This window comes from Somniosus microcephalus, chromosome 33 (genome assembly GCF_052327205.1).
Source record: "Somniosus microcephalus isolate GS21.2 chromosome 33, FLI_Smic_1.0, whole genome shotgun sequence".
Classification (NCBI taxonomy): Eukaryota; Metazoa; Chordata; class Chondrichthyes; order Squaliformes; family Somniosidae; genus Somniosus; species Somniosus microcephalus.
In genome coordinates, this window is record NC_141019.1 from 34,511,406 (window position 1) to 34,539,032 (window position 27,627).

At 58.0% G+C, this 27,627-nt stretch overlaps 2 protein-coding genes across 2 annotated transcripts in view; one reads left to right on the forward strand and one right to left on the reverse strand.

Moving 5' to 3' along the window:
• The window catches only part of cldn12 (claudin 12), a 12,621-nt gene extending 11,329 nt beyond the window's left edge, over positions 1-1,292 (reverse strand). The window contains exon 1 of the mRNA XM_085973025.1: positions 1,178-1,292. The gene's annotated coding sequence lies outside the window, so the exon portion shown is untranslated. The remainder of the gene's footprint in view (positions 1-1,177) is intronic.
• Positions 1,293-1,990: 698 nt separating this feature from the next.
• The window catches only part of spmip11 (sperm microtubule inner protein 11), a 66,267-nt gene continuing 40,630 nt past the window's right edge, over positions 1,991-27,627 (forward strand). The window contains exons 1-2 of the mRNA XM_085972561.1: positions 1,991-2,097; positions 13,213-13,335. Of these exons, the coding sequence (XP_085828687.1) occupies positions 2,088-2,097; positions 13,213-13,335 (133 nt within the window). The 5' untranslated portion in view covers positions 1,991-2,087. The remainder of the gene's footprint in view (positions 2,098-13,212; positions 13,336-27,627) is intronic.

A 27,627-nucleotide genomic window follows, 5' to 3' on the forward strand; every position in this document is an offset into this window, starting at 1 on the left:
GTGACAGTGGGGGAGGGGCCAGTGTGGGGGGAGGGACCAGTGTGACAGTGGGGGAGAGGGGCCAGTTGACAGTGTGGGGGGGAGGGGCCAGTGTGACAGTGTGGGGGGAGGGGCCAGTGTGACAGTGTGGGGGAGGGGCCAGTGTGACAGTGTGGGGGAGGGGCTAGTGTGACAGTGTGGGGGGGAGGGGCCAGTGTGACAGTGTGGGGGAGGGGCCAGTGTGACAGTGTGGGGGAGGGGCTAGTGTGACAGTGTGGGGGGGAGGGGCCAGTGTGGGGGGCGGGGCCAGTGTGACAGTGTGGGGGGGCCAGTGTGAGTGTGGGGGGAGGGGCCAGTGTGACAGTGTGGGGGAGGGGCCAGTGTGACAGTGGGGGGAGGGGCCAGTGTGACAGTGTGGGGGAGGGGCCAGTGTGACAGTGGGGGGGAGGGGCCAGAGTGACAGTGGGGGGAGGGGCCAGAGTGACAGTGGGGGGAGGGGCCAGTGTGACAGTTTGGGGGAGGGGCCAGTGTGACAGTTTGGGGGTGTGGCCAGTGGGGGGAGGGGCCAGTGTGACAGTGGGGGGAGGGGCCAGTGTGACAGTGGGGGGAGGGGCCAGTGTGACAGTGTGGGGGGAGGGGCCAGTGTGACAGTGTGGGGGGAGGGGCCAGTGTGACAGTTTGGGGGGAGGGGCCAGTGTGACAGTGTGGGGGGAGGGGCCAGTGTGACAGTGTGGGGGGAGGGGCCAGTGTGACAGTGTGGGGGGAGGGGCCAGTGTGACAGTTTGGGGGGAGGGGCCAGTGTGACAGTGTGGGGGGAGGGGCCAGTGTGACAGTGTGGGGGGAGGGGCCAGTGTGACAGTGGGGGGGAGGGGCCAGTGTGACAGTGGGGGGAGGGGCCAGTGTGCCAATTGGGGGAGGGGCCAGTGTGACAGTGTGGGGGGAGGGGCCAGTGTGACAGTGTGGGGGGAGGGGCCAGTGTGACAGTGGGGGAGGTGACAGTGGGGGGGAGGGGCCAGTGTGCCAATTGGGGGAGGGGCCAGTGGGAGGGATGGAAAATCCAGAACCTTCCAGCACATTCCAGAGCCTTCCAGCACATTCCTGCTGGACATTCCAGTCAGCTGCAGTTTAAAAGGTGCCGTAAACCCTTCATTGACGAGCCTCCGCCCTCCATTACCGTTTCTAAGGTTTAAAAACTCACCTTTTCTTTTCTCTCCGGCCTCAAACTCCAGCCTTCGCCTCCTGGGCCGCAAACTCAGGGTGGCGGCGGCCGCTCGCAGCCGATTGGTCGCCGCCGCTGTCCGTCAAAGCCCAATTCCACCGTCTCCGCCTCGGCGCTGATTGGCTGTCGCGCGCCCTTCCCTCCCCGCCGTTGACGCCTATTGGTCGGTGCTGCTGTCAGTCAAGCAGCCGGCGCCGCCCTCCGCCGTACCACATTTGGACACGGGTCTTCCGGCTCCCCTCCTCAACGCCCTATTGGTTCATTGCGCTGTCTGTCAAATTACATCAAAACGACCCGCCCTCCGCTCCGGCTGTGATTGGCTGCCGTGCATGGAGCGCTGACGCCTATTGGTGGACACTGCTGTCAGTTAAGGAACAACCCGCCTTACCCGATTTGAACGATAGCAAAATACTGCAGATGTTGGAAATCCGAAATAACAACAGAAAATGCTGGAAAAACTCAGCAAGTCAGGCAACATCCGTGGAGAGAAATTTGAGTTGACGTTTCGGGTTTGACCCTTCTTCTTTTGAAGAAGGGTCAAACCCGAAACGTCAACTCAAATTTCTCTCCACGGATGTTGCCTGACTTGCTGAGTTTTTCCAGCATTTTCTGTTGTTATTACCCGATTTGAATATGAGCCTGCCGCCTCCTCACCCCCTATTGGTTGACGCCGCTGTCTGTCAAATTAAACCTATAGGTTCCGCCCTCCGCTCCGGCTGTGATTGGCTGCCGTGCTCCGAATGCTGTAGCTTTATTGGTGGATCTTGCTGTCAGTCAAGGAACAGCCCGCTTTACCATTGGTCACTTTGACGACACCCCCCCACCGTCCGGCCGCTCATTGGTGGACCGGCCCGTCACTCAGCCGTGGAGGGCAGAGGGCGCGGTTGCTATGGTGTTCGGTGGGTGATTGTTGATTGCCTCCTGGGTGGGGGATACACTGTGTGTGGGCAGCAGGAGATGGCTCTCGGCCTGACCCAGCTGGGCTACCAGAACCCCTTCAGAGGCAGGAGGAGTGAGCCGGACACAGGCGAGAGAGGGGGGGAGAAAGGAGGAGAAATGGGGGAGAAAGGAGGGGATATAGGGGGGATTGGGGAATGTCGTGGGGTGATTGGGAGAAGGGGGGTTGGGGGATATGGGGGGGTATGAGGGGGATATGGGAGGGGGGGTTGGGGGATATGGGAGGGGGGATATGGGAGGGGGGGTTGGGGGATATGGGAGGGTTGGGGGATATGGGAGGGGGTGTTGGGGGGTTGGGGGATAAGGGGGGGATTTGGGGGATATGGGGGGGAGGGGGGTTGGAGGATATGAGGGGGGTTGGGGGATATGGGGGAGGGGGATATGGGGGTTGGGGGATGTTGGGGGATATGGGGGAGGGGGGTTGGGGGATATGGGGGAGGGGGGTTGGGGGATATGGGGGTTTGGGGGATATGGGGGGAGGGGGGTTGGATATGGGGGGGGTTGGGGGATATGGGGGGAGGGGGTCTGGGGGATATGGGGGGAGGGGGGTTGGATATGGGGGGGGGTTGGGGGATATGGGGGGAGGGGGTCTGGGGGATATGGGGGGAGGGGGGTTGGATATGGGGGGGTTGGGGGATATGTGGGGGGAGGGGGGTTGGATATGGGGGGGTTGGGGGATATGTGGGGGTTTGGGGGATATGGGGGGAGGGGTTGGATATGGGGGGGGTTGGGGGATATGGGAGGGGGTTTGGGGGATATGGGGGGAGGGGTTGGATATGGGAGGGGGTTTGGGGGATATGGGGGGAGGGGTTGGATATGGGGGGGGTTGGGGGATATGGGGGGAGGGGTTGGATATGGGGGGTTTGGGGGATATGGGGGGGTTGGGGGATATGGGGGGTTGGGGGATATGGAGGGCGATATGGGTTGGGGGATATGGGGAGGGGGATATGGGGGGTTGGGGGATATGGAGGGCGATATGGGTTGGGGGATATGGGGAGGGGGATATGGGGAGGGGGATATGGGTTGGGGGATATGGGGAGGGGGATATGGGTTAGGGGGATATGGGTTAGGGGGATATGGGGAGGGGGATATGGGTTGGGGGATATGGGTTGGGGGATATGGAGGGGGATATGGGTTGGATATGGAGGGGGATATGGGTTGGGGGATATGGAGGGGGATATGGGTTGGGGGATATGGAGGGGGATATGGGTTGGATATGGAGGGGGATATGGGTTGGGGGATATGGAGGGGGATATGGGTTGGATATGGAGGGGGATATGGAGGGGGATATGGGTTGGATATGGAGGGGGATATGGGTTGGGGGATATGGAGGGGGATATGGGTTGGGGGATATGGAGGGGGATATGGGGAGGGGGATATGGGTTGGGGGATATGGAGGGGGATATGGGTTCGGGGATATGGAGGGGGATATGGGTTGGGGGATATGGAGGGGGATATGGGTTCGGGGATATGGAGGGGGATATGGGTTGGGGGATATGGAGGGGGATATGGGTTGGGGGATATGGAGGGGGTTATGGGTTGGGGGATATGGAGGGGGTTATGGGTTGGGGGATATGGAGGGGGTTATGGGTTGGGGGATATGGAGGGGGTTATGGGTTGGGGGATATGGGTTGGGGGATATGGAGAGGGTTATGGGTTGGGGGATATGGAGGGGGTTATGGGTTGGGGATATGGGTTGGGGGATATGGGTTGGGGATATGGAGGGGGTTATGGGTTGGGGGATATGGAGGGGGTTATGGGTTGGGGGATATGGAGGGGGTTATGGGTTGGGGGATATGGAGGGGGTTATGGGTTGGGGGATATGGAGGGGGTTATGGGTTGGGGGATATGGAGGGGGTTATGGGTTGGGGATATGGGTAGGGGGATATGGGTTGGGGATATGGGTTGGGGGATATGGAGGGGGATATGGGTTGGGGATATGGAGGGGGATATGGGTTGGGGGATATGGAGGGGGATATGGGTTGGAGGATATGGAGGGGGATATGGGTTGGGGGATATGGAGGGGGATATGGGTTGGGGGATATGGAGGGGGATATGGGTTGGGGGATATGGAGGGGGATATGGGTTGGGGGATACGGGTTGGGGATATGGAGGGGGATATGGGTTGGGGGATATGGAGGGGGATATGGGTTGGGGGATATGGAGGGGGATATGGGTTGGGGGATATGGAGGGGGATATGGGTTGGGGGATATGGAGGGGGATATGGGTTGGGGGATATGGAGGGGGATATGGGTTGGATATGGAGGGGGATATGGGTTGGGGGATATGGAGGGGGATATGGGTTGGATATGGGTTGGGGGATATGGAGGGGGATATGGGTTGGATATGGAGGGGGATATGGGTTGGGGGATATGGAGGGGGATATGGGTTGGGGGATATGGAGGGGGATATGGGTTGGGGGATATGGGTTGGGGGATATGGAGGGGGATATGGGTTGGGGATATGGGTTGGGGGATATGGTTTGGGGGATATGGAGGGGGATATGGGTTGGGGGATATGGGGAGGGGGATATGGGTTGGGGGATATGGAGGGGGATATGGGTTGGGGGATATGGGTTGGGGGATATGGAGGGGGATATGGGTTGGGGGATATGGGTTGGGGGATATGGAGAGGGATATGGGTTGGGGGATATGGGTTGGGGGATATGGGTTGGGGGATATGGGTTGAGGGATATGGAGGGGGATATGGGTTGGGGGATATGGGTTGGGGGATATGGGGAGGGGGATATGGGGAGGGGGATGTGGGTTGGGGGATATGGGTTGGGGGATATGGGGAGGGGGATATGGGGAGGGGGATGTGGGTTGGGGGATATGGGTTGGGGGATATGGGTTGGGGGATATGGGTAGGGGGATATGGGGAGGGGGATATGGGTTGGGGATATGGGTTGGGGGATATGGGGAGGGGGATATGGGGAGGGGGATATGGGGAGGGGGATATGGGGAGGGGGACATGGAGGGGGATATGGGGAGGGGGATATGGGTTGGGGATATGGGTTGGGGATATGGGGAGGGGGATATGGGTTGGGGGATATGGGGAGGGGGATATGGGGAGGGGGATATGGGGAGGGGGACATGGAGGGGGATATGGGGAGGGGGATATGGGTTGGGGATATGCGTTGGGGATATGGGGAGGGGGATATGGGTTGGGGATATGGGGAGGGGGATATGGGTTGGGGGATATGGGGAGGGGGATATGGGTTGGGGGATATGGGGAGGGGGATATGGGTTGGGGGATATGGGTTGGGGGATATGGGGAGGGGGATATGGGGAGGGGGATATGGGTTGGGGATATGGGGAGGGGGATATGGGGAGGGGGATATGGGTTGGGGGATATGGGTTGGGGGATATGGGGAGGGGGATATGGGTTGGGGGATATGGGTTGGGGATATGGGGAGGGGGATATGGGTTGGGGGATATGGGGAGGGGGATATGGGTTGGGGGATATGGGGGGGAGGGGGATATGGGTTGGGGGATATGGGGGGAGGGGGATATGGGTTGGGGGATATGGGGGGGGTTGGGGGATATGGAGGGGGGATTGGGGGAGGGGGGATATGGAGGGGGGAGGGGGGATATGGAGGGGGGATTGGGGGAGGGGGGATATGGAGAGGGGATTGGGGGAGGGGATATGGAGGGGGGATTGGGGGAGGGGGGATATGGAGGGGGGATTGGGGGAGGGGATATGGAGGGAGGATTGGGGGAGGGGGATATGGAGGGGGGATATGGAGGGGGGATTGGGGGAGGGGGGATATGGAGGGGGGAGGGGGGATATGGAGGGGGGATTGGGGGAGGGGGGATATGGAGGGGGGATTGGGGGAGGGGGGATATGGAGGGGGGATCGGGGCAGGGGGATATGGAGGGGGGATTGGGGGAGGGGGGATATGGAGGGGGGATCGGGGCAGGGGGATATGCAGGGGGGATTGGGGAGGGGGATATGGAGGGGGGATTGGGGGAGGGGGATATGGAGGGGGGATATGGGTTGGGGGATATGGAGGGGGGATTGGGGGAGGGGGGATATGGAGGGGGGATTGGGGGAGGATGGAGGGGGGATTGGGGGAGGATGGAGGGGGGAGGGGGGAGGGGGGATATGGAGGGGGGATTGGGGGAGGGGATATGGAGGGGGGATTGGGGGAGGGGATATGGAGGGGGGATTGGGGGAGGGGGGATATGGAGGGGGGAGGGGGATATGGAGGGGGGATTGGGGGAGGGGGGATATGGAGGGGGTAGGGGGATATGGAGGGGGGATTGGGGGAGGGGGATATGGAGGGGGGATTGGGGAGGGGGATATGGAGGGGGGATTGGGGGAGGGGGGATATGGAGGGGGGATTGGGGGAGGGGGGATATGGAGGGGGGATTGGGGGAGGGGGGATATGGAGGGGGGATTGGGGGAGGGGGGATATGGAGGGGGGATTGGGGGAGGGGGGATATGGAGGGGGGATTGGGGGAGGGGGGATATGGAGGGGGGATTGGGGGAGGGGGGATATGGAGGGGGGATTGGGGATTGGGGGAGGGGGATATGGAGGGGGGATTGGGGGAGGGGGGATATGGAGGGGGGATTGGGGAGGGGATATGGAGGGGGGATTGGGGGAGGGGGGATATGGAGGGGGGATATGGGTGGGGGATATGGAGGGGGGATTGGGGGAGGGGGGATATGGAGGGGGGATTGGGGAGGGGGATATGGAGGGGGGATTGGGGGAGGGGGATATGGAGGGGGGATTGGGGGAGGGGGATATGGAGGGGGGATTGGGGGAGGGGGATATGGAGGGGGGATTGGGGGAGGGGGGATATGGAGGGGGGATTGGGGGAGGGGGGATATGGAGGGGGGATTGGGGGAGGGGGGATATGGAGGGGGGATTGGGGGAGGGGGGATATGGAGGGGGGATTGGGGGAGGGGGGATATGGAGGGGGGATTGGGGGAGGGGGGATTGGGGGAGGGAGGATATGGAGGGGGGATTGGGGGAGGGGGGATATGGAGGGGGGATTGGGGGAGGGGGGATATGGAGGGGGGATTGGGAGAGGGGGATATGGGGGGGGATTGGGGGAGGGGGGATATGGAGGGGGGATTGGGGGAGGGGGGATATGGAGGGGGGATTGGGGGAGGGGGGATATGATTGGGGGAGGGGGGATATGGAGGGGGGATTGGGGGAGGGGTGATATGGAGGGGGGATTGGGGAGGTGGGATTGGGGAGGGGGGATATGGAGGGGGGATTGGGGGAGGGGGATATGGAGGGGGGATTGGGGGAGGGGCGATATGGAGGGGGGATTGGGGGAGGGGCGATATGGAGGGGGGATTGGGGGAGGGGCGATATGGAGGGATTGGGGGAGGGGCGATATGGAGGGGGGAGGGGGGATTGGGGGAGGGGGGATATGGAGGGGGGATTGGGGGAGGGGGGATATGGAGGGGGGATTGGGGGAGGGGGGATATGGAGGGGGGATTGGGGGAGGGGGGATATGGAGGGGGGATTGGGGGAGGGGGATATGGAGGGGGGATTGGGGGAGGGGGGATATGGAGGGGGGATTGGGGGAGGGGGTATATGGGGGTGTTGGGGGATATGGCGGGGGGAGGTGGGTTGGGGGATGTGGGGGGGAGGTGGGTTGGGAGATGTGGGGGGGAGGGGGTTTGGGGGATGTGGGAGGGTTGGGTGATATGGGGAGAGGGGGGTTGGGGGATATAGGGGGGTTGGGGGATATGAGGGGGGGAGGGGACATGGGGGTGGAGGGGTGTTGGGGGATATAGGGGGTTGGGGGATATGAGGGGGGAGGGGATATGGGGGGAGGGGGGTTTGGGGGATATGGGGGGGAGGTTGGGGGATATGGGGGGGAGGGGGATTAGGGGATATGGGAGGGGGTTGGGGGATATGAGGGGGGTTGGGGGATATGGGGGGGGTTGGGGGATATGAGGGGGGTTGGGGGATATGGGGGGGAGGGGGGTTGGGGGATATGAGGGGGGTTGGGGGATATGGGGGGGTTGGGGGATATGGGGGGAGGGGGGAGGGGGGTTGGGGATATGGGGGGGTTGGGGGATATAGGGGTGAGGGGGGTTGGGGGATATGGGGGGGAGGGGATTTGGGGGATATGAGGGGGGTTGGGGGATATGGGGGGAGGGAGGGGGGTTGGGGGATATGGGGGGAGGGAGGGGGGTTGGGGGATATGGGGGGGTTGGGGGATATGGGGGGAGGGGGGTTGTGGGATATGGGGGGTAGGGGGTTTGGGGGATATGTAGGGGGGTTGGGGGATATGTAGGGGGGTTGGGGGATATGGAGGGGGAGGGGGGTTGGGGGATATGTAGGGGGGTTGGGGGATATGGAGGGGGATATAGGGGGGTTGGGGGATATGGGGGGAGGGGGGCTGGGGGATATGAGGGGTGTGGGATATGGAGGGGGGTTGGGGGATATGGCGGGGGAGGGGGGTTGGGGGATATGAGGGGTGTTGGATATGGGGGTGGTGTTGGGGGGAGGGGGGTTGGGGGATATGGGGGGTTGGATGATATGGGGGGGAGGGATATGGGGGGAGGAGGGGTTGGGGGATATGGGGAGGAGGGGGTTGGGGGATATGGGGGGAGGGAGGTTGGGGATATGGGAGGGGGGTTGGGGGATATGGGGGGAGGGAGGTTGGGGGATATGGGAGGGGGGTTGGGGGATATGGGGGGAGGACGGGGGTTGGGGGATGTGGAGGGGGATTGGGTGATGTGGAGCGGAGGGTGGAGCGCGAGGAGGAGAGGGGAGGGCGGTGGGGGGCGAGGAGGAGAGGGGAGGGCGGAGGGGAGGGTGGGGGAGTGGGGCGAGGAGGAGAGGGTGGAAGGGTGAGGAGGGGAGGGTTGTGGGGGGAAAGGGGATGGGGAAATGGGGAGGTGGAAGGGTTGATGGGGGGGTGATATGTGGAGGGGGGAAAGGGGAGGGGATGGGGGAAGAGGGGGGTGGAGGGAGGGGGGTGATGGGGAAGAGGGAAGGTGGGGTTGGGGGAAGGAAAGGGATGGGGCACAAATGTAGGATTTAGAAGATTAAGGGGCGATTTGATCAAAGTTTTCAAGATATTAAGCGGAACAGAGAGGGTAGATAGAGAGAAACTATTTCTGCCCCATGAGCCCGGGGAGGAGGAGTCTAGGATTCCGCTGGCTGGGGAGTCTAGGACTAGGGGGCATAGTCTGAAAATTAAAGCCAGACCTTTCAGGAGTGAAATTAGGAAACACTTCTACACACAAAGAACATAAGAAACTGGAGCAGAAATAGGAGCAGGAGGAGGCCATTCGGCCCCTCAAGCCTGCTCCGCCATTCAGTCAGATCATGGCTGATCTGATCTTGGGCTCAGCTCCATTTCCCTGCCTGCTCCCCATAACCTTCGACTCCCTTACCGTTCAAAAATCTGTCTATCTCCACCTTGAATATATTCAATGACCCGGCCTCCACAGCTCTCTGGGGAAGAGAATTCCAAAGATTCACCGCCCCCCCGAGAGAAGGAATTCCTCCTCATCTCCGATTTAAATGGGTGCCCCTTATCCTGAAACTATGCCGCCTCGTTCTAGATTCCCCCACGAGGGGAAACATCCTCTCTGCATCTACCCTGCCAAGCCCCCTCAGAATCTTATATGTTTCAAGAAGATCCCCTCTCATTCTTCTAAACTCCAATGAGTGTAGGCTCAACCTTTCTTCATAAGACAGCCCCTTCATCTCCGGAATCAACCTGGTGAACCTTCTCTGAACTGCCTCCAATGCAAGTATATCCCTCCTTAAATAAGGAGACCAAAACTGTACGCAGTACTCCAGGTGTGGTCTCACCAACGCCCTGTACAGTTGTAGCAAGACTTCCCTACTTTTATACTCCATCCCCCTTTGCAATAAAGGCCAACACTCCATTTGCCTTCCGAATTACTTGCTGTACCAGCATGCTAACTTTGTGTTTCATGTATGAGGACCCCCAGACCCCTCTGTACCGCAGCATTCTGTAGTCTCCATTTAAATAATATTTTGTTTTTTTATTTTTCCTACCAAAGTGGATAACCTCACATTTTCCCACATTATACTCCATCTGCCAAATTTTTGCCCACTCACTTAACCTGTCTATATCCCTTCGCAGACTCTGTGTGTCCTCCTCACAACTTGCTTTCCCACCTATCTTTGTATCGTCAGCAAATTTGGCTACATTACACTCGGTCCCTTCATCCAAGTCATTAATATAGATTGTAAATAGCTGAGGCCCCAGCACTGATCCCTGCGGCTCCCCGCTAGTTACAGTTTGCCAACCTGAAAATGACCCATTTATCCCGATTCTCTGTTTTCTGTTAGTTAGCCAATCCTCTATCCATGCTAATATATTACCCCAAACACCATGAGCTCTTATCTTGTGCAGTAACCTTTTATGTGGCACCTTATTGAATGCCTTCTGGAAATCCAAAATATACTACATCTACTGGTTCCCCTTTATCCACCCTGCTCATTACATCCTCAAAGGACATCAGCAAATTTGTCAAACATGATTTCCCTTTCATAAAACCATGTTGATTCTGCTCAATTGTATTATGATTTCCTAAATGTCTCACTATTACTTCCTTAATGATGGACTCCAGCATTTTCCCAATGACAGATGTTAGGCTAACTGGCCTATAGTTTCCTGCTTTCTGTCTCCCTCCTTTCTTGAATAGGGGCGTTACATTTGCGGTTTTCCAGTCCGCTGGGACCTGTCCAAAGTCCAGGGAATTTTGGTAGATTACAACCAATGCATCCACTATCTCTGCAGCCATTTCTTTTAAGACCCTGGGATGCAGGCCATCTGGTCCAGGGGCCTCGTCAGCCTTTAGTCCCAGGGCGGTGGAAGTTTGGAACTCTCTTCCGCAAACGGCAATTGATGCTAAGGGGTCAATTGCTAATTTTAAATCTGAGATTGGTAGATTTTTGTTAACTCAAGGTATTAAGGGATACGGGGCAAAGGCAGGTAGATGGAGTTAGGTCGCAGGTCAGCCCTGATCTGTTTGAATGGCAGAACAGGCTCGAGGGGCTGAACGGCCTCCTCCTGTTCCTATGTGGGCGAGGGGAGGAGGGCGTCCATTAGCTCGGGCTGCCATCTTGTGGGGGGAGGGTGATGGATGGGGGTGAGGTAATGGAGCTGTGGAACATTCAAGCGTTTTCCTGCCCTGTTTCTACCTCCCCGCATCTCTGGGGATGGTAGGGGGAAACGACAGTGCAGCGCTCCCTCAGTACTGGCACTGCGAGGGTCAACCTGGATTAGGGGGCTCAAGTGTCTGGCGTGACACTCAAAGCTCCTGACTCCAAGTCGAGGAGCTTGAACCTATAACATAGAAGATAGGAGCAGGAGTAGGCCATTCGGCCCCTCAAGCCTGTTCCGCCATTTAATGAGATCGTGGCTGATCATCCAAACTCAGTACCCTGTCCCTGCCTTCTCCCCATATCCCTTGATCCCTTTAGCCTTCAGAAATATATCTAACTCCTTCTTGAATATATTTAATGAATTGGCCTCAACTGCCTTCTGTGGTAGAGAATTCACCCTTTGCGCTGCTTGCGCTTGGCTTCCGCTTGCTCCCGGCGAAGAGACTCGAGGTGTTCGGCGCCTTCCCGGGTGCTTCTCCTCCACTTTGTGCGGTCTTGGGCCAGGGATTCCCAGGTGTCGGTGGGGATGTTGCACTTTTTCAAGGCGGCTTTGAGGGTGTCCCTGAAGGATTTCCTCTGCCCACCTGGGGCTCTCTTGCCGTGTCGGAGCTCCGAGTAGAGCGCTTGTTTTGGGAGTCTCGTATCGGGCATGCGGACAATGTGACCCATCCATCGGAGCTGATCGAGCGTGGTCAAAGCTTCGATGCTGGGGGATGTTGGCCTGAGCAAGAACACTGACGTTGGTGCGCCTATCCTGGCCAATGGATTTGCAGGATCTTGCAGAGGCAGCGTTGGCGGTACCTCTCCAGTGCTTTGAGGTGCCTGCTGTACATGCTGTACGTCGGCCCGGGCGCCCCGCCCGCCCCTTCAACCACTGTCTGCCCCACCTGTAAGTCCCGCATTGGACTAATCAGCCACCTGCGAGCTCATTTTTAATGTGGAAGCAAGTCATCCTCAGTTCCGAGGGACTGCCTAAGAAGAAGAAGAGAATTCCACAGGTTCACCACTCTCTGGGTGAAGAAATTCCTCCTCATCTCAGTCCTAAATGGCTTACCCCTTATCCTTAGACTGTGACCCCTGGTTCTGGACTCCCCCGCCATCGGGAACATCCTTCCTGCATCTAGTCTGTCTAGTCCTGATAGAATTTTATAAGTTTCAATGAGATCCCCTCTCATTCTTCTAAACTCCAACGAATACAAGCCTAATCGACCCAATCTCTCCTCATACGTCATTCCTGCCATCCCAGGTATCAGCCTGGTGAATCTTCGCTGCACTCTCTCCATGGCAAGAACATCCTTCCTCAGATAAGGCGACCAAAACTGCACACAATACTCAAGGTGTGGTCTCACCAAGGCCCTGTACAACTGCAGCAAGACATCCTTGTTCCTGTACTCGAATCCTCTCGCTACGAAGGCCAACATACCATTTGCCTTCTTAACCGCCTGCTGCACCTGCATGCTTACCTTCAGCGACTGGTGCACAACGACACCCGGGTCTCGTTGCACTTCCCCTTCTCCCAATCTATTGCCGTTCAGATAATAATCTGCCTTCTTGTTTTTGACACCAAAGTGGATAACCTCGCATTTATCCACATTATTATACTGCATCTGCCATGCTTCTGCCCAATCGCCCAACCTGTCCAAATCATACTGGAGTTTCTCGGCATCCTCCTCACAGCACACACGCCCACCCAGCTTTGTGTCGTCTGCAAACTTGGAGATATTACATCTAGTTCCCTCGTCTAGATCATCATTAATATATATTAACCTCCTGGCCCAAAGGCAATCTCCCAGGTTCACCTTGTTGGCACTTTATCGTGCAGTTAACTGAAGGAGGGTTGGGGAAGCAAATAAATATTTGTGACATCAGCTGCCTTTCGACTAATTGATAACTTCCTTCTCTTTCTCCCCTCCCCAACCCCGCCTTTCTCGACAGCAGAAAAATTTGGGAGTCGCGACAGAGAAACCGCAAGGGATGAGTGTCAGGTCTGCAGCGAGCCAATGCTCAGTCTGGTGCCCGAGAAGACCAATACAATTGTCCGAACTCGGCAGGAGTGCTTGGGTAAAGATCTCGGAGGGTTGTAGGGGGCTGGAGGAGGTTACAGAGATAGGGGGGGTTGTAGGGGGCTGGAGGAGGTTACAGAGATAGGGAGGGTTGTAGGGGCTGGAGGAGGTTACAGAGATAGGGAGGGTTGTAGGGGCTGGTGGAGGTTACAGAGATAGGGAGTGTTGTAGGGGCTGGAGGAGGTTACAGAGATAGGGAGGGTTGTCGGTGGCTGGAGGAGGTTACAGAGATAGGGAGGGTTGTAGGGGGCTGGAGGAGGTTACAGAGATAGGGAGGGTTGTAGGGGCTGGAGGAGGTTACAGAGATAGGGAGGGTTGTAGGGGGCTGGAGGAGGTTACAGAGATAGGGAGGGTTGTAGGGGGCTGGAGGAGGTTACAGAGATAGGGAGGGTTGTAGGGGCTGGAGGAGGTTACAGAGATAGGGAGGGTTGTAGGGGGCTGGAGGAGGTTACAGAGATAGGGAGGGTTGTAGGGGCTGGTGGAGGTTACAGAGATAGGGAGTGTTGTAGGGGCTGGAGGAGGTTACAGAGATAGGGAGGGTTGTAGGGGGCTGGAGGAGGTTATAGGGAGGGTTGTAGGGGCTGGAGGAGGTTACAGAGATAGGGAGGGTTGTAGGGGGCTGGAGAAGGTTACAGAGATAGGGAGGGTTGTAGGGGCTGGAGGAGATTACAGAGATAGGGAGAGTTGTAGGGGGCTGGAAGAGGTTACAGAGATAGGGAGGGTTGTAGGGGGCTGGAGGAGGTTATAGGGAGGGTTGTAGGGGCTGGAGGAGGTTACAGAGATAGGGAGGGTTGTAGGGGCTGGAGGAGGTTATAGAGATAGGGAGGGTTGTAGGGGGCTGGAGAAGGTTACAGAGATAGGGAGGGTTGTAGGGGCTGGAGGAGGTTACAGAGATGGGGAGGGCTGTAGGGGGCTGGGGGAGGGTACAGAGATAGGGAGGGTGTAGGGGCTGGAGGAGGTTACAGAGATAGGGAGGGTTGTAGGGGCTGGAGGAGGTTACAGAGATAGGGAGGGTTGAAGGGGGCTGGAGGAGGTTACAGAGATAGGGAGGGGCGTAGAGGCTGGGGGAGGTTACAGAGATAGGGAGGGTTGTAGGGGGCGGGAGGAGGTTACAGAGATAGGGAGGGTTGTAGGGGGCTAGAGGAGGTTACAGAGATAGTGAGGGGTGTAGGGGGCTGGAGGAGGTTGCAGAGATAGGGAGGGCTGTAGGGGCTGGAGGCGGTTACAGAGATAGGGAGGGTTGTAGGGCTTGAGGTTACAGAGATAGGGAGGGCTTTAGGGGCTGGAGGAGGTTACAGAGGTAGGGAGGGTTGTAGGGGGCTGGAGGAGGTTACAGAGATAGGGAGAGTTGCAGGGGGCTGGAGGAGGTTACACAGATAGGGAGGGGTGTAGGGGCTGCAGGAGGTTACAGAGATAGGGAGGGTTGTAGGGGCTGGAGAAGGTTACAGAGATAGGGGGGGACTGGAGGAGGTTACAGAGATAGGGAGGGTTGTAAGGGGCTGGAGGAGGTTACAGAGATAGGGAGGTTTGTAGGGGGCTGGAGGAGGTTACAGAGATAGGGAGGGTTGTAGGGGCTGGAGGAGGTTACAGAGATAGGGAGGGTTGTAGGGGGCTGGAGGAGGTTACAGAGATTGGGAGGGTTGTAGAGGCTGGAGGAGGTTACAGAGATAGGGAGGGTTGTAGGGGCTGGAGGAGGTTACAGAGATGGGGAGGGCTGTAGGGGGCTGGGGGAGGTTACAGAGATAGGGAGGGTGTAGGGGCTGGAGGAGGTTACAGAGATAGGGAGGGTTGTAGGGGCTGGAGGAGGTTACAGAGATAGGGAGGGTTGAAGGGGGCTGGAGGAGGTTACAGAGATAGGGAGGGGCGTAGAGGCTGGGGGAGGTTACAGAGATAGGGAGGGTTGTAGGGGGCGGGAGGAGGTTACAGAGATAGGGAGGGTTGTAGGGGGCTAGAGGAGGTTACAGAGATAGTGAGGGGTGTAGGGGGCTGGAGGAGGTTACAGAGATAGTGAGGGGTGTAGGGGGCTGGAGGAGGTTACAGAGATAGGGAGGGTTGTAAGGGGCTTGAGGAGGTTACAGAGATAGTGAGGGGTGTAGGGGGCTGGAGGAGGTTACAGAGATAGGGAGAGCTGTAGGGGGCTGGAGGAGGTTACAGAGGTAGGGAGGGTTGTAGCGGGCTGGAGGAGGTTACAGAGATAGGGAGGGTTGTAGGGGCTGGAGGAGGTTACAGAGATAGGGAGGGTTGTAGGGGGCTGGAGGAGGTTACAGAGAAAGGGATGGCTGTAGGGGGCTGGAGGACGTTACAGAGATAGGGAGGGTTGTAGGAGGCTGGAGGAGGTTAGAGAGATATGGAGGGTTGTAGGGGCTGGAGGAGGTTACAGAGATAGGGAGGGTTGCAGGGGGCTGGAGAAGCTTACAGAGATAGGGAGGGTTGTCGGGGCTGGAGGAGGTTACAGAGATATGGAGGGTTGTAGGAGGCTGGAGGAGGTTACAGAGATAGGGAGGGTTGTAGGGGGCGGGAGGAGGTTACAGAGATAGGGAGGGTTCTTGGGGCTGGAGGAGGTTGCAGAGATAGGGAGGGTTGTAGGGGACTGGAGGAGGTTACAGAGATAGGGAGGGTTGTAGGGGGCTGGAGGAGGTTACAGAGATAGGGAGGGGCGTAGAGGCTGGCGGAGGTTACAGAGATAGGGAGAGTTGTAGGGGGCTGGAGGAGGTTACAGAGATAGGGAGGGGCGTAGTGGCTGGGGGAGGTTACAGAGATAGGGAGGGGTGTAGGGGGCTGGAGGAGGTTACAGAGATAGGGAGGGTTGTAGGGGCTGGAGGAGGTTACAGAGATAGGGAGGGTTGTAGGGGGCTGGAGGAGGTTACAGAGATAGGGAGGGTTGTCGGGGGCTGGAGGAGGTTACAGAGATAGGGAGGGTTGTAGGGGGCTGGAGGAGGTTACAGAGATAGGGAGGGTTGTAGGGGGCTGGAGGAGGTTACACAGATAGGGAGGATTGTAGAGGCTGGAGGAGATTACAGAGATATGGAGGGTTGTAGGGGCTGGAGGACGTTACAGAGATAGTGAGGGGTGTAGGGGGCTGGAGGAGGTTACAGAGATAGGAGGGTTGTAGGAGGCTGGAGGAGGTTACAGAGATAGGGAGGGTTGTAGGGGCTGGAGGAGGTTACAGAGATAGGGAGGGTTGCAGGGGGCTGGAGGAGGTTACAGAGATAGGGAGGGTTGTAGAGGCTGGAGGAGATTACAGAGATATGGAGGGTTGTCGGGGCTGGAGGACGTTACAGAGATAGTGAGGGGTGTAGGGGGCTGGAGGAGGTTACAGAGATAGGGAGGGTTGTAGGAGGCTGGAGGAGGTTACAGAGATAGGGAGGGTTGTAGGGGCTGGAGGAGGTTACAGAGATAGGGAGGGTTGTAGGGGCTGGAGGAGGTTACAGAGATAGGGAGGGGTGTAGGGGGCTGGAGGAGGTTACAGAGATAGGGTGGGTTGTAGGAGGCTGGAGGAGGTTACAGAGATAGGGAGGGTTGTAGGGGCTGGGGGAGGTTACAGAGATAGGGAGGGTTGTAGGGGCTGGAGGAGGTTACAGAGATAGGGAGGGTTGTAGGGGCTGGAGGAGTTTACAGACATAGGGAGGGTTGTAGGGGCTGGAGGAGGTTACAGAGATAGGGAGGGTTGTCGGGGCTGGAGGACGTTACAGAGATGGGGAGGGTTGTAGGGGGCTGGAGGAGGTTACAGAGATAGGGAGGGTTGTCGGGGCTGGAGGAGGTTACAGAGGTAGGGAGGGCTGTAGGGGCTGGAGGAGGTTACAGAGATAGGGAGGGTTGTAGGGCTTGAGGTTACAGAGATAGGGAGGGCTTTAGGGGCTGGAGGAGGTTACAGAGATAGGGAGAGTTCTGGGGGCTGGAGGAGGTTACAGAGATAGGGAGGGGTGTAGTGGCTGCAGGAGGTTACAGAGATAGGGAGGGTTGTAGGGGCTGGAGGAGGTTACAGAGATGGGGGGCTGGAGGAGGTTACAGAGATAGGGAGGGTTGTAGGGGCTGGAGGAGGTTACAGAGATGGGGAGGGTTGTAGGGGGCTGGAGGAGGTTTCAGAAATAGGGAGGGTTGTAGGGGCTGGAGGAGGTTACAGAGATAGGGAGAGTTGTAGGGGCTGGAGGAGGTTACAGAGATAGGGAGAGTTGGAGGGGCTGGAGGAGGTTGCAGAGATAGGGAGGGTTGTAAGGGGCTGGAGGAGGTTACAGAGATAGGGAAGGTTGAAGGGGGCTGGAGGAGGTTACAGAGATCGGGAGGGTTGTAGGGGGCTGGAGGAGGTTACAGAGATATGGAGGGTTGTAGGGGCTGGAGGAGGTTACAGAGATAGGGAGGGTTGTAGGAGCTGGAGGAGTTTACCGAGATAGGGAGGGTTGCAGGGGCTGGAGGAGGTTACAGAGATAGGGAGGGTTGTAGGGTCTGGAGGAGGTTACAGAGATGGGGAGGGTTGTAGGGGGCTGCAGGAGGTTACAGAGGTAGGGAGGGTTGTAGGGGCTGGAGGAGGTTACAGAGAGAGGGAGGGCTGTAGGGGCTGGAGGAGGTTACAGAGATAGGGAGGTTTGTAGGGCTTGAGGTTACAGAGATAGGGAGGGCTTTAGGGGCTGGAGGAGGTTACAGAGGTAGGGAGAGTTGTAGGGGGCTGGAGGAGGTTACAGAGATAGGGAGAGTTGTAGGGGGCTGGAGGAGGTTACAGAGATAGGGAGGGCTGGAGGAGGTTACAGAGATAGGGAGGGCTGGAGGAGGTTACATTGATAGGGAGGGTTGTAGGGGGCTGGAGGAGGTTACAGAGATAGGGAGGGTTGTGGGGGCTGGAGGAGGTTACAGAGATAGGGAGGGTTGTAGGAGGCTGGAGGAGGTTACAGAGATAGGGAGGGTTGTAGGGGCTGGAGGAGGTTACAGAGGTAGGGAGGGTTGTAGGGGACTGGAGGAGGTTACAGAGATAGGGAGGGTTGCAGGGGGCTGGAGGAGGTTACAGAGATAGGGAGGGTTGTAGGGGCTGGAGGAGGTTACAGTGATAGGGAGGGTTGTAGGGGGCTGGGGGAAGTTACAGAGATAGGGAGGATTGTAGGGGCTGGAGGAGGTTACAGAGATGGGGAGGGTTGAAGGAGGCTGGAGGAGGTTACAGAGATAGGGAGGGTTGTAGGGGCTGGAGGAGGTTACAGAGATAGGGAGGGCTGTAGGGGCTGGAGGAGGTTACAGAGATAGGGAGGGTTGTAGGGCTTGAGGTTACAGAGATAGGGAGGGCTTTAGGGGCTGGAGGAGGTTACAGAGGTAGGGAGGGTTGTAGGGGGCTGGAGGAGGTTACAGAGATCGGGAGAGTTGTAGGGGGCTGGAGGAGGTTACACAGATAGGGAGGGGTGTAGGGGCTGCAGGAGGTTACAGAGATGGGGAGGGTTGTTGGTGGCTGGAGGAGGTTACACAGATAGGGAGGGGTGTAGGGGCTGCAGGAGGTGACAGAGATAGGGAGGTTTGTAGGGGCTGAAGAAGGTTACAGAGATAGGGGGGGACTGGAGGAGGTTACAGAGATAGGGAGGGTTGTAGGGGCTGGAGGAGTTTACAGACATAGGGAGGGTTGTAGGGGCTGGAGGAGCTTACAGAGATAGGGAGGGTTGTAGGGGCTGGAGGAGGTTACAGAGATGGGGAGGGTTGTAGGGGGCTGGAGGAGGTTACAGAGATGGGGAGGGTTGTAGGGGGCTGGAGGAGGTTACAGAGATAGGGAGGGGTGTAGGGGCTGCAGGAGGTTACAGAGATGGGGAGGGCTGTAGGGGGCTGGGGGAGGGTACAGAGATAGGGAGGGTGTAGGGGCTGGAGGAGGTTACAGAGATAGGGAGGGTTGTAGGGGCTGGAGGAGGTTACAGAGATAGGGAGGGTTGAAGGGGGCTGGAGGAGGTTACAGAGATAGGGAGGGGCGTAGAGGCTGGGGGAGGTTACAGAGATAGGGAGGGTTGTAGGGGGCGGGAGGAGGTTACAGAGATAGGGAGGGTTGTAGGGGGCTAGAGGAGGTTACAGAGATAGTGAGGGGTGTAGGGGGCTGGAGGAGGTTGCAGAGATAGGGAGGGCTGTAGGGGCTGGAGGCGGTTACAGAGATAGGGAGGGTTGTAGGGCTTGAGGTTACAGAGATAGGGAGGGCTTTAGGGGCTGGAGGAGGTTACAGAGGTAGGGAGGGTTGTAGGGGGCTGGAGGAGGTTACAGAGATAGGGAGAGTTGCAGGGGGCTGGAGGAGGTTACACAGATAGGGAGGGGTGTAGGGGCTGCAGGAGGTTACAGAGATAGGGAGGGTTGTAGGGGCTGGAGAAGGTTACAGAGATAGGTGGGGGCTAGAGGAGGTTACAGAGATAGGGAGGGTTGTAGGGGCTGGAGGAGGTTACAGAGATGGGGAGGGTTGTAGGGGGCTGGAGGAGGTTACAGAGACAGGGAGGGTTGTAGGGGCTGGAGGAGGTTACAGAGATAGGGAGAGTTGGAGGGGCTGGAGGAGGTTTCAGAGATAGGGAGGGTTGTAAGGGGCTGGAGGAGGTTACAGAGATAGGGAAGGTTGTAGGGGGCTGGAGGAGGTTACAGAGATAGGGAGGGTTGTTGGGGGCTGGAGGAGGTTACAGAGATATGGAGGGTTGTAGGGGCTGGAGGAGGTTACAGAGATAGGGAGGTTTGTAGGGGCTGGAGGAGTTTACAGAGACAGGGAGGGTTGTAGGGGCTGGAGGAGGTTACAGAGATAGGGAGGGTTGTCGGGGCTGGAGGAGGTTACAGAGATGGGGAGGGTTGTAGGGGGCTGGAGGAGGTTACAGAGGTAGGGAGGGTTGTAGGGGCTGGAGGAGGTTGCAGAGATAGGGAGGGCTGTAGGGGCTGGAGGCGGTTACAGAGATAGGGAGGGTTGTAGGGCTTGAGGTTACAGAGATAGGGAGGGCTTTAGGGGCTGGAGGAGGTTACAGAGGTAGGGAGGGTTGTAGGGGGCTGGAGGAGGTTACAGAGATAGGGAGAGTTGCAGGGGGCTGGAGGAGGTTACACAGATAGGGAGGGGTGTAGGGGCTGCAGGAGGTTACAGAGATAGGGAGGGTTGTAGGGGCTGGAGAAGGTTACAGAGATAGGGGGGGACTGGAGGAGGTTACAGAGATAGGGAGGGTTGTAAGGGGCTGGAGGAGGTTACAGAGATAGGGAGGTTTGTAGGGGGCTGGAGGAGGTTACAGAGATAGGGAGGGTTGTAGGGGCTGGAGGAGGTTACAGAGATAGGGAGGGTTGTAGGGGGCTGGAGGAGGTTACAGAGATTGGGAGGGTTGTAGAGGCTGGAGGAGGTTAGAGATAGGGAGGGTTGTAGGGGCTGTAGGAGGTTACAGAGATACGGAGGGTTGTAGGGGGCTGGAGGAGGTTACAGAGATAGGGATGGTTGTAGGGGTGGAGGAGGTTACAGAGATAGGGAGGGTTGTAGGGGGCTGGAGGAGGTTAGAGAGATAGGGAGGGTTGTAGAGGCTGGAGGAGATTACAGAGATATGGAGGGTTGTAGGGGCTGGAGGACGTTACAGAGATAGTGAGGGGTGTAGGGGGCTGGAGTAGGTTACAGAGATAGGGAGGGTTGTAGGAGGCTGGAGGAGGTTACAGAGATAGGGAGGGTTGTAGGGGCTGGAGGAGGTTACAGAGATAGGGAGGGTTGTAGGGGCTGGAGGAGGTTGCAGAGATAGGGAGGGGTGTAGGGGGCTGGAGGAGGTTACAGAGATAGGGTGGGTTGTAGGAGGCTGGAGGGGGTTACAGAGATAGGGAGGGTTGTAGGGGCTGGGGGAGGTTACAGAGACAGGGAGGGTTGCAGGGGCTGGAGGAGGTTACAGAGATAGGGAGGGTTGTAGGGGCTGGAGCAGTTTACAGACATAGGGAGGGTTGTAGGGGCTGGAGGAGGTTTCAGAGATAGGGAGGGTTGTAGGGGCTGGAGGACGTTACAGAGATAGGGAGGGTTGTAGGGGGCTGGAGGAGGTTACAGAGATAGGGAGGGTTGTAGGGGCTGGAGGAGGTTACAGAGGTAGGGAGGGCTGTAGGGGCTGGAGGAGGTTACAGAGATAGGGAGGGTTGTAGGGCTTGAGGTTACAGAGATAGGGAGGGCTTTAGGGGCTGGAGGAGGTTACAGAGGTAGGGAGGGTTGTAGGGGACTGGAGGAGGTCACAGAGATAGGGAGAGTTCTGGGGGCTGGAGGAGGTTACAGAGATAGGGAGGGGTGTAGTGGCTGCAGGAGGTTACAGAGATAGGGAGGGTTGTAGGGGCTGGAGGAGGTTACAGAGATGGGGGGGCTGGAGGAGGTGACAGAGATAGGGAGGGTTGTAGGGGCTGGAGGAGGTTACAGAGATGGGGAGGGTTGTAGGGGGCTGGAGGAGGTTTCAGAAATAGGGAGGGTTGTAGGGGCTGGAGGAGGTTACAGAGACAGGGAGAGTTGTAGGGGCTGGAGGAGGTTACAGAGATAGGGAGAGTTGGAGGGGCTGGAGGAGGTTACAGAGATAGGGAGGGTTGTAAGGGGCTGGAGGAGGTTACAGAGATAGGGAAGGTTGAAGGGGGCTGGAGGAGGTTACAGAGATCGGGAGGGTTGTAGGGGGCTGGAGGAGGTTACAGAGATATGGAGGGTTGTAGGGGCTGGAGGAGGTTACAGAGATAGGGAGGGTTGTAGGAGCTGGAGGAGTTTACCGAGATAGGGAGGGTTGCAGGGGCTGGAGGAGGTTACAGAGATAGGGAGGGTTGTCGGGTCTGGAGGAGGTTACAGAGATGGGGAGGGTTGTAGGGGGCTGCAGGAGGTTACAGATGTAGGGAGGGTTGTAGGGGCTGGAGGAGGTTACAGAGAGAGGGAGGGCTGTAGGGGCTGGAGGAGGTTACAGAGATAGGGAGGGTTGTAGGGCTTGAGGTTACAGAGATAGGGAGGGCTTTAGGGGCTGGAGGAGGTTACAGAGGTAGGGAGGGTTGTAGGGGGCTGGAGGAGGTTACAGAGATAGGGAGAGTTGTAGGGGGCTGGAGGAGGTTACAGAGATAGGGAGGGCTGGAGGAGGTCACAGAGATAGGGAGGGCTGGAGGAGGTTACATTGATAGGGAGGGTTGTAGGGGGCTGGAGGAGGTTACAGAGATAGGGAGGGTTGTAGGGGGCTGGAGGAGGTTACAGAGATAGGGAGGGTTGTAGGGGCTGGAGGAAGTTACAGAGATAGGGAGGGTTGTAGGGGGCTGGAGGAGGTTACAGAGGTAGGGAGGGTTGTAGAGGCTGGAGGGGGTTAGAGATAGGGAGGGTTGTAGGGGCTGTAGGAGGTTACAGAGATACGGAGGGTTGTAGGGGGCTGGAGGAGGTTACAGAGATAGGGAGGGTTGTAGGGGTGGAGGAGGTTACAGAGATAGGGAGGGTTGTAGGAGGCTGGAGGAGGTTACAGAGATAGGGAGGGTTGTAGCGGGCTGGAGGAAGTTACAGAGATAGGGAGGGTTGTAGAGGCTGGAGGAGGTTAGAGATAGGGAGGATTGTAGGGGGCTGGAGGAGGTTACAGAGATAGGGAGGGTTGTCGGGGGCTGGAGGAGGTTACAGAGATAGGGAGGGTTGAAGGGGTGGAGGAGGTTACAGAGATAAGGAGCGTTGTAGGGGGCTGGAGGAGGTTACAGAGATAGGGAGGGCTGTAGGGGGCTGGAGGAGGTTACAGAGATAGGGAGGGTTGTAGGGGCTGGAGGAGGTTACAGAGATAGGGAGGGTTGTAGGGGCTGGAGGAGGTTACAGAGATAGGGAGGTTTGTAGGGGCTGGAGGAGTTTACAGAGACAGGGAGGGTTGTAGGGACTGGAGGAGGTTACAGAGATAGGGAGGGTTGTCGGGGCTGGAGGAGGTTACAGAGATGGGGAGGGTTGTAGGGGGCTGGAGGAGGTTACAGAGGTAGGGAGGCTTGTAGTGGCTGGAGGAGGTTACAGAGATAGGGAGGGCTGTAGGGGCTGGAGGCGGTTACAGAGATAGGGAGGGTTGTAGGGCTTGAGGTTACAGAGATAGGGAGGGCTTTAGGGGCTGGAGGAGGTTACAGAGGTAGGGAGGGTTGTAGGGGGCTGGAGGAGGTTACAGAGATAGGGAGAGTTGTAGGGGGCTGGAGGAGGTTACACAGATAGGGAGGGGTGTAGGGGCTGCAGGAGGTTACAGAGATAGGGAGGGTTGTAGGGGCTGGAGAAGGTTACAGAGATAGGGGGGGACTGGAGGAGGTTACAGAGATAGGGAGGGTTGTTGGGGCTGGAGGAGGTTACAGAGATGGGGAGGTTTGTAGGGGGCTGGAGGAGGTTACAGAGATAGGGAGGGTTGTAGGGGCTGGAGGAGGTTACAGAGATAGGGAGAGTTGTAGGGGCTGGAGGAGGTTACAGAGATAGGGAGGGTTGTAAGGGGCTGGAGGAGGTTACAGAGATAGGGAGTGTTGTAGGGGGCTGGAGGAGGTTACAGAGATAGGGAGGGTTGTCGGGGGCTGGAGGAGGTTACAGAGATAGGGAGGGTTGTAGAGGCTGGAGGAGGTTAGAGATAGGGAGGGTTGTAGGGGCTGTAGGAGGTTACAGAGATACGGAGGGTTGTAGGGGGCTGGAGGAGGTTACAGAGATAGGGAGGGTTGTAGGGGTGGAGGAGGTTACCGAGATAGGGAGGGTTGTGGGGGCTGGAGGAGGTTACAGAGATAGGGAGGGTTGTTGGGGGCTGGAGGAGGTTACAGAGATACGGAGGGTTGTAGGGGGCTGGAGGAGGTTACAGAGATAGGGAGGGTTGTAGCGGTGGAGGAGGTTACAGAGATAGGGAGGGTTGTAAGGGGCTGGAGGAGGTTACAGAGATAGGGAAGGTTGTAGGGGGCTGGAGGAGGTTACAGAGATAGGGAGGGTTGTTGGGGGCTGGAGGAGGTTACAGAGATATGGAGGGTTGTAGGGGCTGGAGGAGGTTACAGAGATAGGGAGGTTTGTAGGGGCTGGAGGAGTTTACAGAGACAGGGAGGGTTGTAGGGGCTGGAGGAGGTTACAGAGATAGGGAGGGTTGTAGGGGCTGGAGGAGGTTACAGAGATGGGGAGGGTTGTAGGGGGCTGGAGGAGGTTACAGAGGTAGGGAGGGTTGTAGGGGCTGGAGGAGGTTACAGAGATAGGGAGGGCTGTAGGGGCTGGAGGCGGTTACAGAGATAGGGAGGGTTGTAGGGCTTGAGGTTACAGAGATAGGGAGGGCTTTAGGGGCTGGAGGAGGTTACAGAGGTAGGGAGGGTTGTAGGGGGCTGGAGGAGGTAACAGAGAAAGGGAGAGTTGCAGGGGGCTGGAGGAGGTTACACAGATAGGGAGGGGTGTAGGGGCTGCAGGAGGTTACAGAGATAGGGAGGGTTGTAGGGGCTGGAGAAGGTTACAGAGATAGGAGGGGACTGGAGGAGGTTACAGAGATAGGGAGGGTTGTCGGGGCTGGAGGAGGTTACAGAGATAGGGAGAGTTGTAGGGGCTGGAGGAGGTTGCAGAGATAGGGAGCGTTGTAAGGGGCTGGAGGAGGTTACAGAGATAGGGAGGGTTGTAGGGGGCTGGAGGAGGTTACAGAGATAGGGAGGGTTGTAGGGGGCTGGAGGAGGTTACAGAGATAGGGAGGGTTGTAGTGGCTGGAGGAGGTTAGAGATAGGGAGGGTTGTAGGGGCTGTACGAGGTTACAGAGATACGGAGGGTTGTAGGGGGCTGGAGGAGGTTACAGAGATAGGGAGGGTTGTAGGGGTGGAGGAGGTTACAGAGATAGGGAGGGGTGTAGGGGGCTGGAGGAGGTTACAGAGATAGGGAGGGGCGTAGTGGCTGGGGGAGGTTACAGAGATAGGGAGGGGTGTAGGGGGCTGGAGGAGGTTACAGAGATAGGGAGGGTTGTAGGGGCTGGAGGAGGTTACAGAGATAGGGATGGTTGTAGGGGGCTGGAGGAGGTTACAGAGATAGGGAGGGTTGTTGGGGCTGGAGGAGGTTACAGAGATAGGGAGGGTTGTCGGGGCTGGAGGAGGTTACAGAGATGGGGAGGGTTGTAGGGGGCTGGAGGAGGTTACAGAGATAGGGAGGGGTGTAGGGGCTGCAGGAGGTTACAGAGATAGGGAGGGTTGTAGGGGCTGGAGGAGGTTACAGAGATGGGGGGGCTGGAGGAGGTTACAGAGATAGGGAGGGTTGTAGGGGCTGGAGGAGGTTACAGAGATGGGGAGGGTTGTAGGGGGCTGGAGGAGGTTACAGAGATAGGGAGGGTTGTAGGGGCTGGAGACGGTTACACAGATAGGGAGGGGTGTAGGGGCTGCAGAAGGTTACAGAGATAGGGAGGGTTGTAGGGGGCTGGAGGAGGTTACAGAGATAGGGAGAGTTGTAGGGGGCTGGAGGAGGTTACACAGATAGGGAGGGGTGTAGGGGCTGGAGGAGGTTACAGAGGTAGGGAGGGTTGTAGGGGGCTGGAGGAGGTTACAGAGATAGGGAGAGTTGTAGGGGGCTGGAGGAGGTTACACAGATAGGGAGGGGTGTAGGGGCTGCAGGAGGTTACAGAGATAGGGAGGGTTGTAGGGGCTGGAGAAGGTTACAGAGATAGGGGGGTACTGGAGGAGGTTACAGAGATAGGGAGGGTTGTTGGGGCTGGAGGAGGTTACAGAGATGGGGAGGTTTGTAGGGGGCTGGAGGAGGTTACAGAGATAGGGAGGGTTGTAGGGGCTGGAGGAGGTTACAGAGATAGGGAGAGTTGTAGGGGCTGGAGGAGGTTACAGAGATAGGGAGGGTTGTAAGGGGCTGGAGGAGGTTACAGAGATAGGGAGGGTTGTAGGGGGCTGGAGGAGGTTACAGAGATAGGGAGGGTTGTCGGGGGCTGGAGGAGGTTACAGAGATAGGGAGGGTTGTAGAGGCTGGAGGAGGTTAGAGATAGGGAGGGTTGTAGGGGCTGTAGGAGGTTACAGAGATACGGAGGGTTGTAGGGGGCTGGAGGAGGTTACAGAGATAGGGAGGGTTGTAGGGGTGGAGGAGGTTACAGAGATAGGGAGGGTTGTAGGGGGCTGGAGGAGGTTACCGAGATAGGGAGGGTTGTGGGGGCTGGAGGAGGTTACAGAGATAGGGAGGGTTGTTGGGGGCTGGAGGAGGTTACAGAGATACGGAGGGTTGTAGGGGGCTGGAGGAGGTTACAGAGATAGGGAGGGTTGTAGCGGTGGAGGAGGTTACAGAGATAGGGAGGGTTGTAAGGGGCTGGAGGAGGTTACAGAGATAGGGAAGGTTGTAGGGGGCTGGAGGAGGTTACAGAGATAGGGAGGGTTGTTGGGGGCTGGAGGAGGTTACAGAGATATGGAGGGTTGTAGGGGCTGGAGGAGGTTACAGAGATAGGGAGGTTTGTAGGGGCTGGAGGAGTTTACAGAGACAGGGAGGGTTGTAGGGGCTGGAGGAGGTTACAGAGATAGGGAGGGTTGTAGGGGCTGGAGGAGGTTACAGAGATGGGGAGGGTTGTAGGGGGCTGGAGGAGGTTACAGAGGTAGGGAGGGTTGTAGGGGCTGGAGGAGGTTACAGAGATAGGGAGGGCTGTAGGGGCTGGAGGCGGTTACAGAGATAGGGAGGGTTGTAGGGCTTGAGGTTACAGAGATAGGGAGGGCTTTAGGGGCTGGAGGAGGTTACAGAGGTAGGGAGGGTTGTAGGGGGCTGGAGGAGGTTACAGAGAAAGGGAGAGTTGTAGGGGGCTGGAGGAGGTTACACAGATAGGGAGGGGTGTAGGGGCTGCAGGAGGTTACAGAGATAGGGAGGGTTGTCGGGGCTGGAGGAGGTTACAGAGATAGGGAGAGTTGTAGGGGCTGGAGGAGGTTGCAGAGATAGGGAGCGTTGTAAGGGGCTGGAGGAGGTTACAGAGATAGGGAGGGTTGTATGGGGCTGGAGGAGGTTACAGAGATAGGGAGGGTTGTAGGGGGCTGGAGGAGGTTACAGAGATAGGGAGGGTTGTAGTGGCTGGAGGAGGTTAGAGATAGGGAGGGTTGTAGGGGCTGTACGAGGTTACAGAGATACGGAGGGTTGTAGGGGGCTGGAGGAGGTTACAGAGATAGGGAGGGTTGTAGGGGTGGAGGAGGTTACAGAGATAGGGAGGGGTGTAGGGGGCTGGAGGAGGTTACAGAGATAGGGAGGGGCGTAGTGGCTGGGGGAGGTTACAGAGATAGGGAGGGGTGTAGGGGGCTGGAGGAGGTTACAGAGATAGGGAGGGTTGTAGGGGCTGGAGGAGGTTACAGAGATAGGGATGGTTGTAGGGGGCTGGAGGAGGTTACAGAGATAGGGAGGGTTGTTGGGGCTGGAGGAGGTTACAGAGATAGGGAG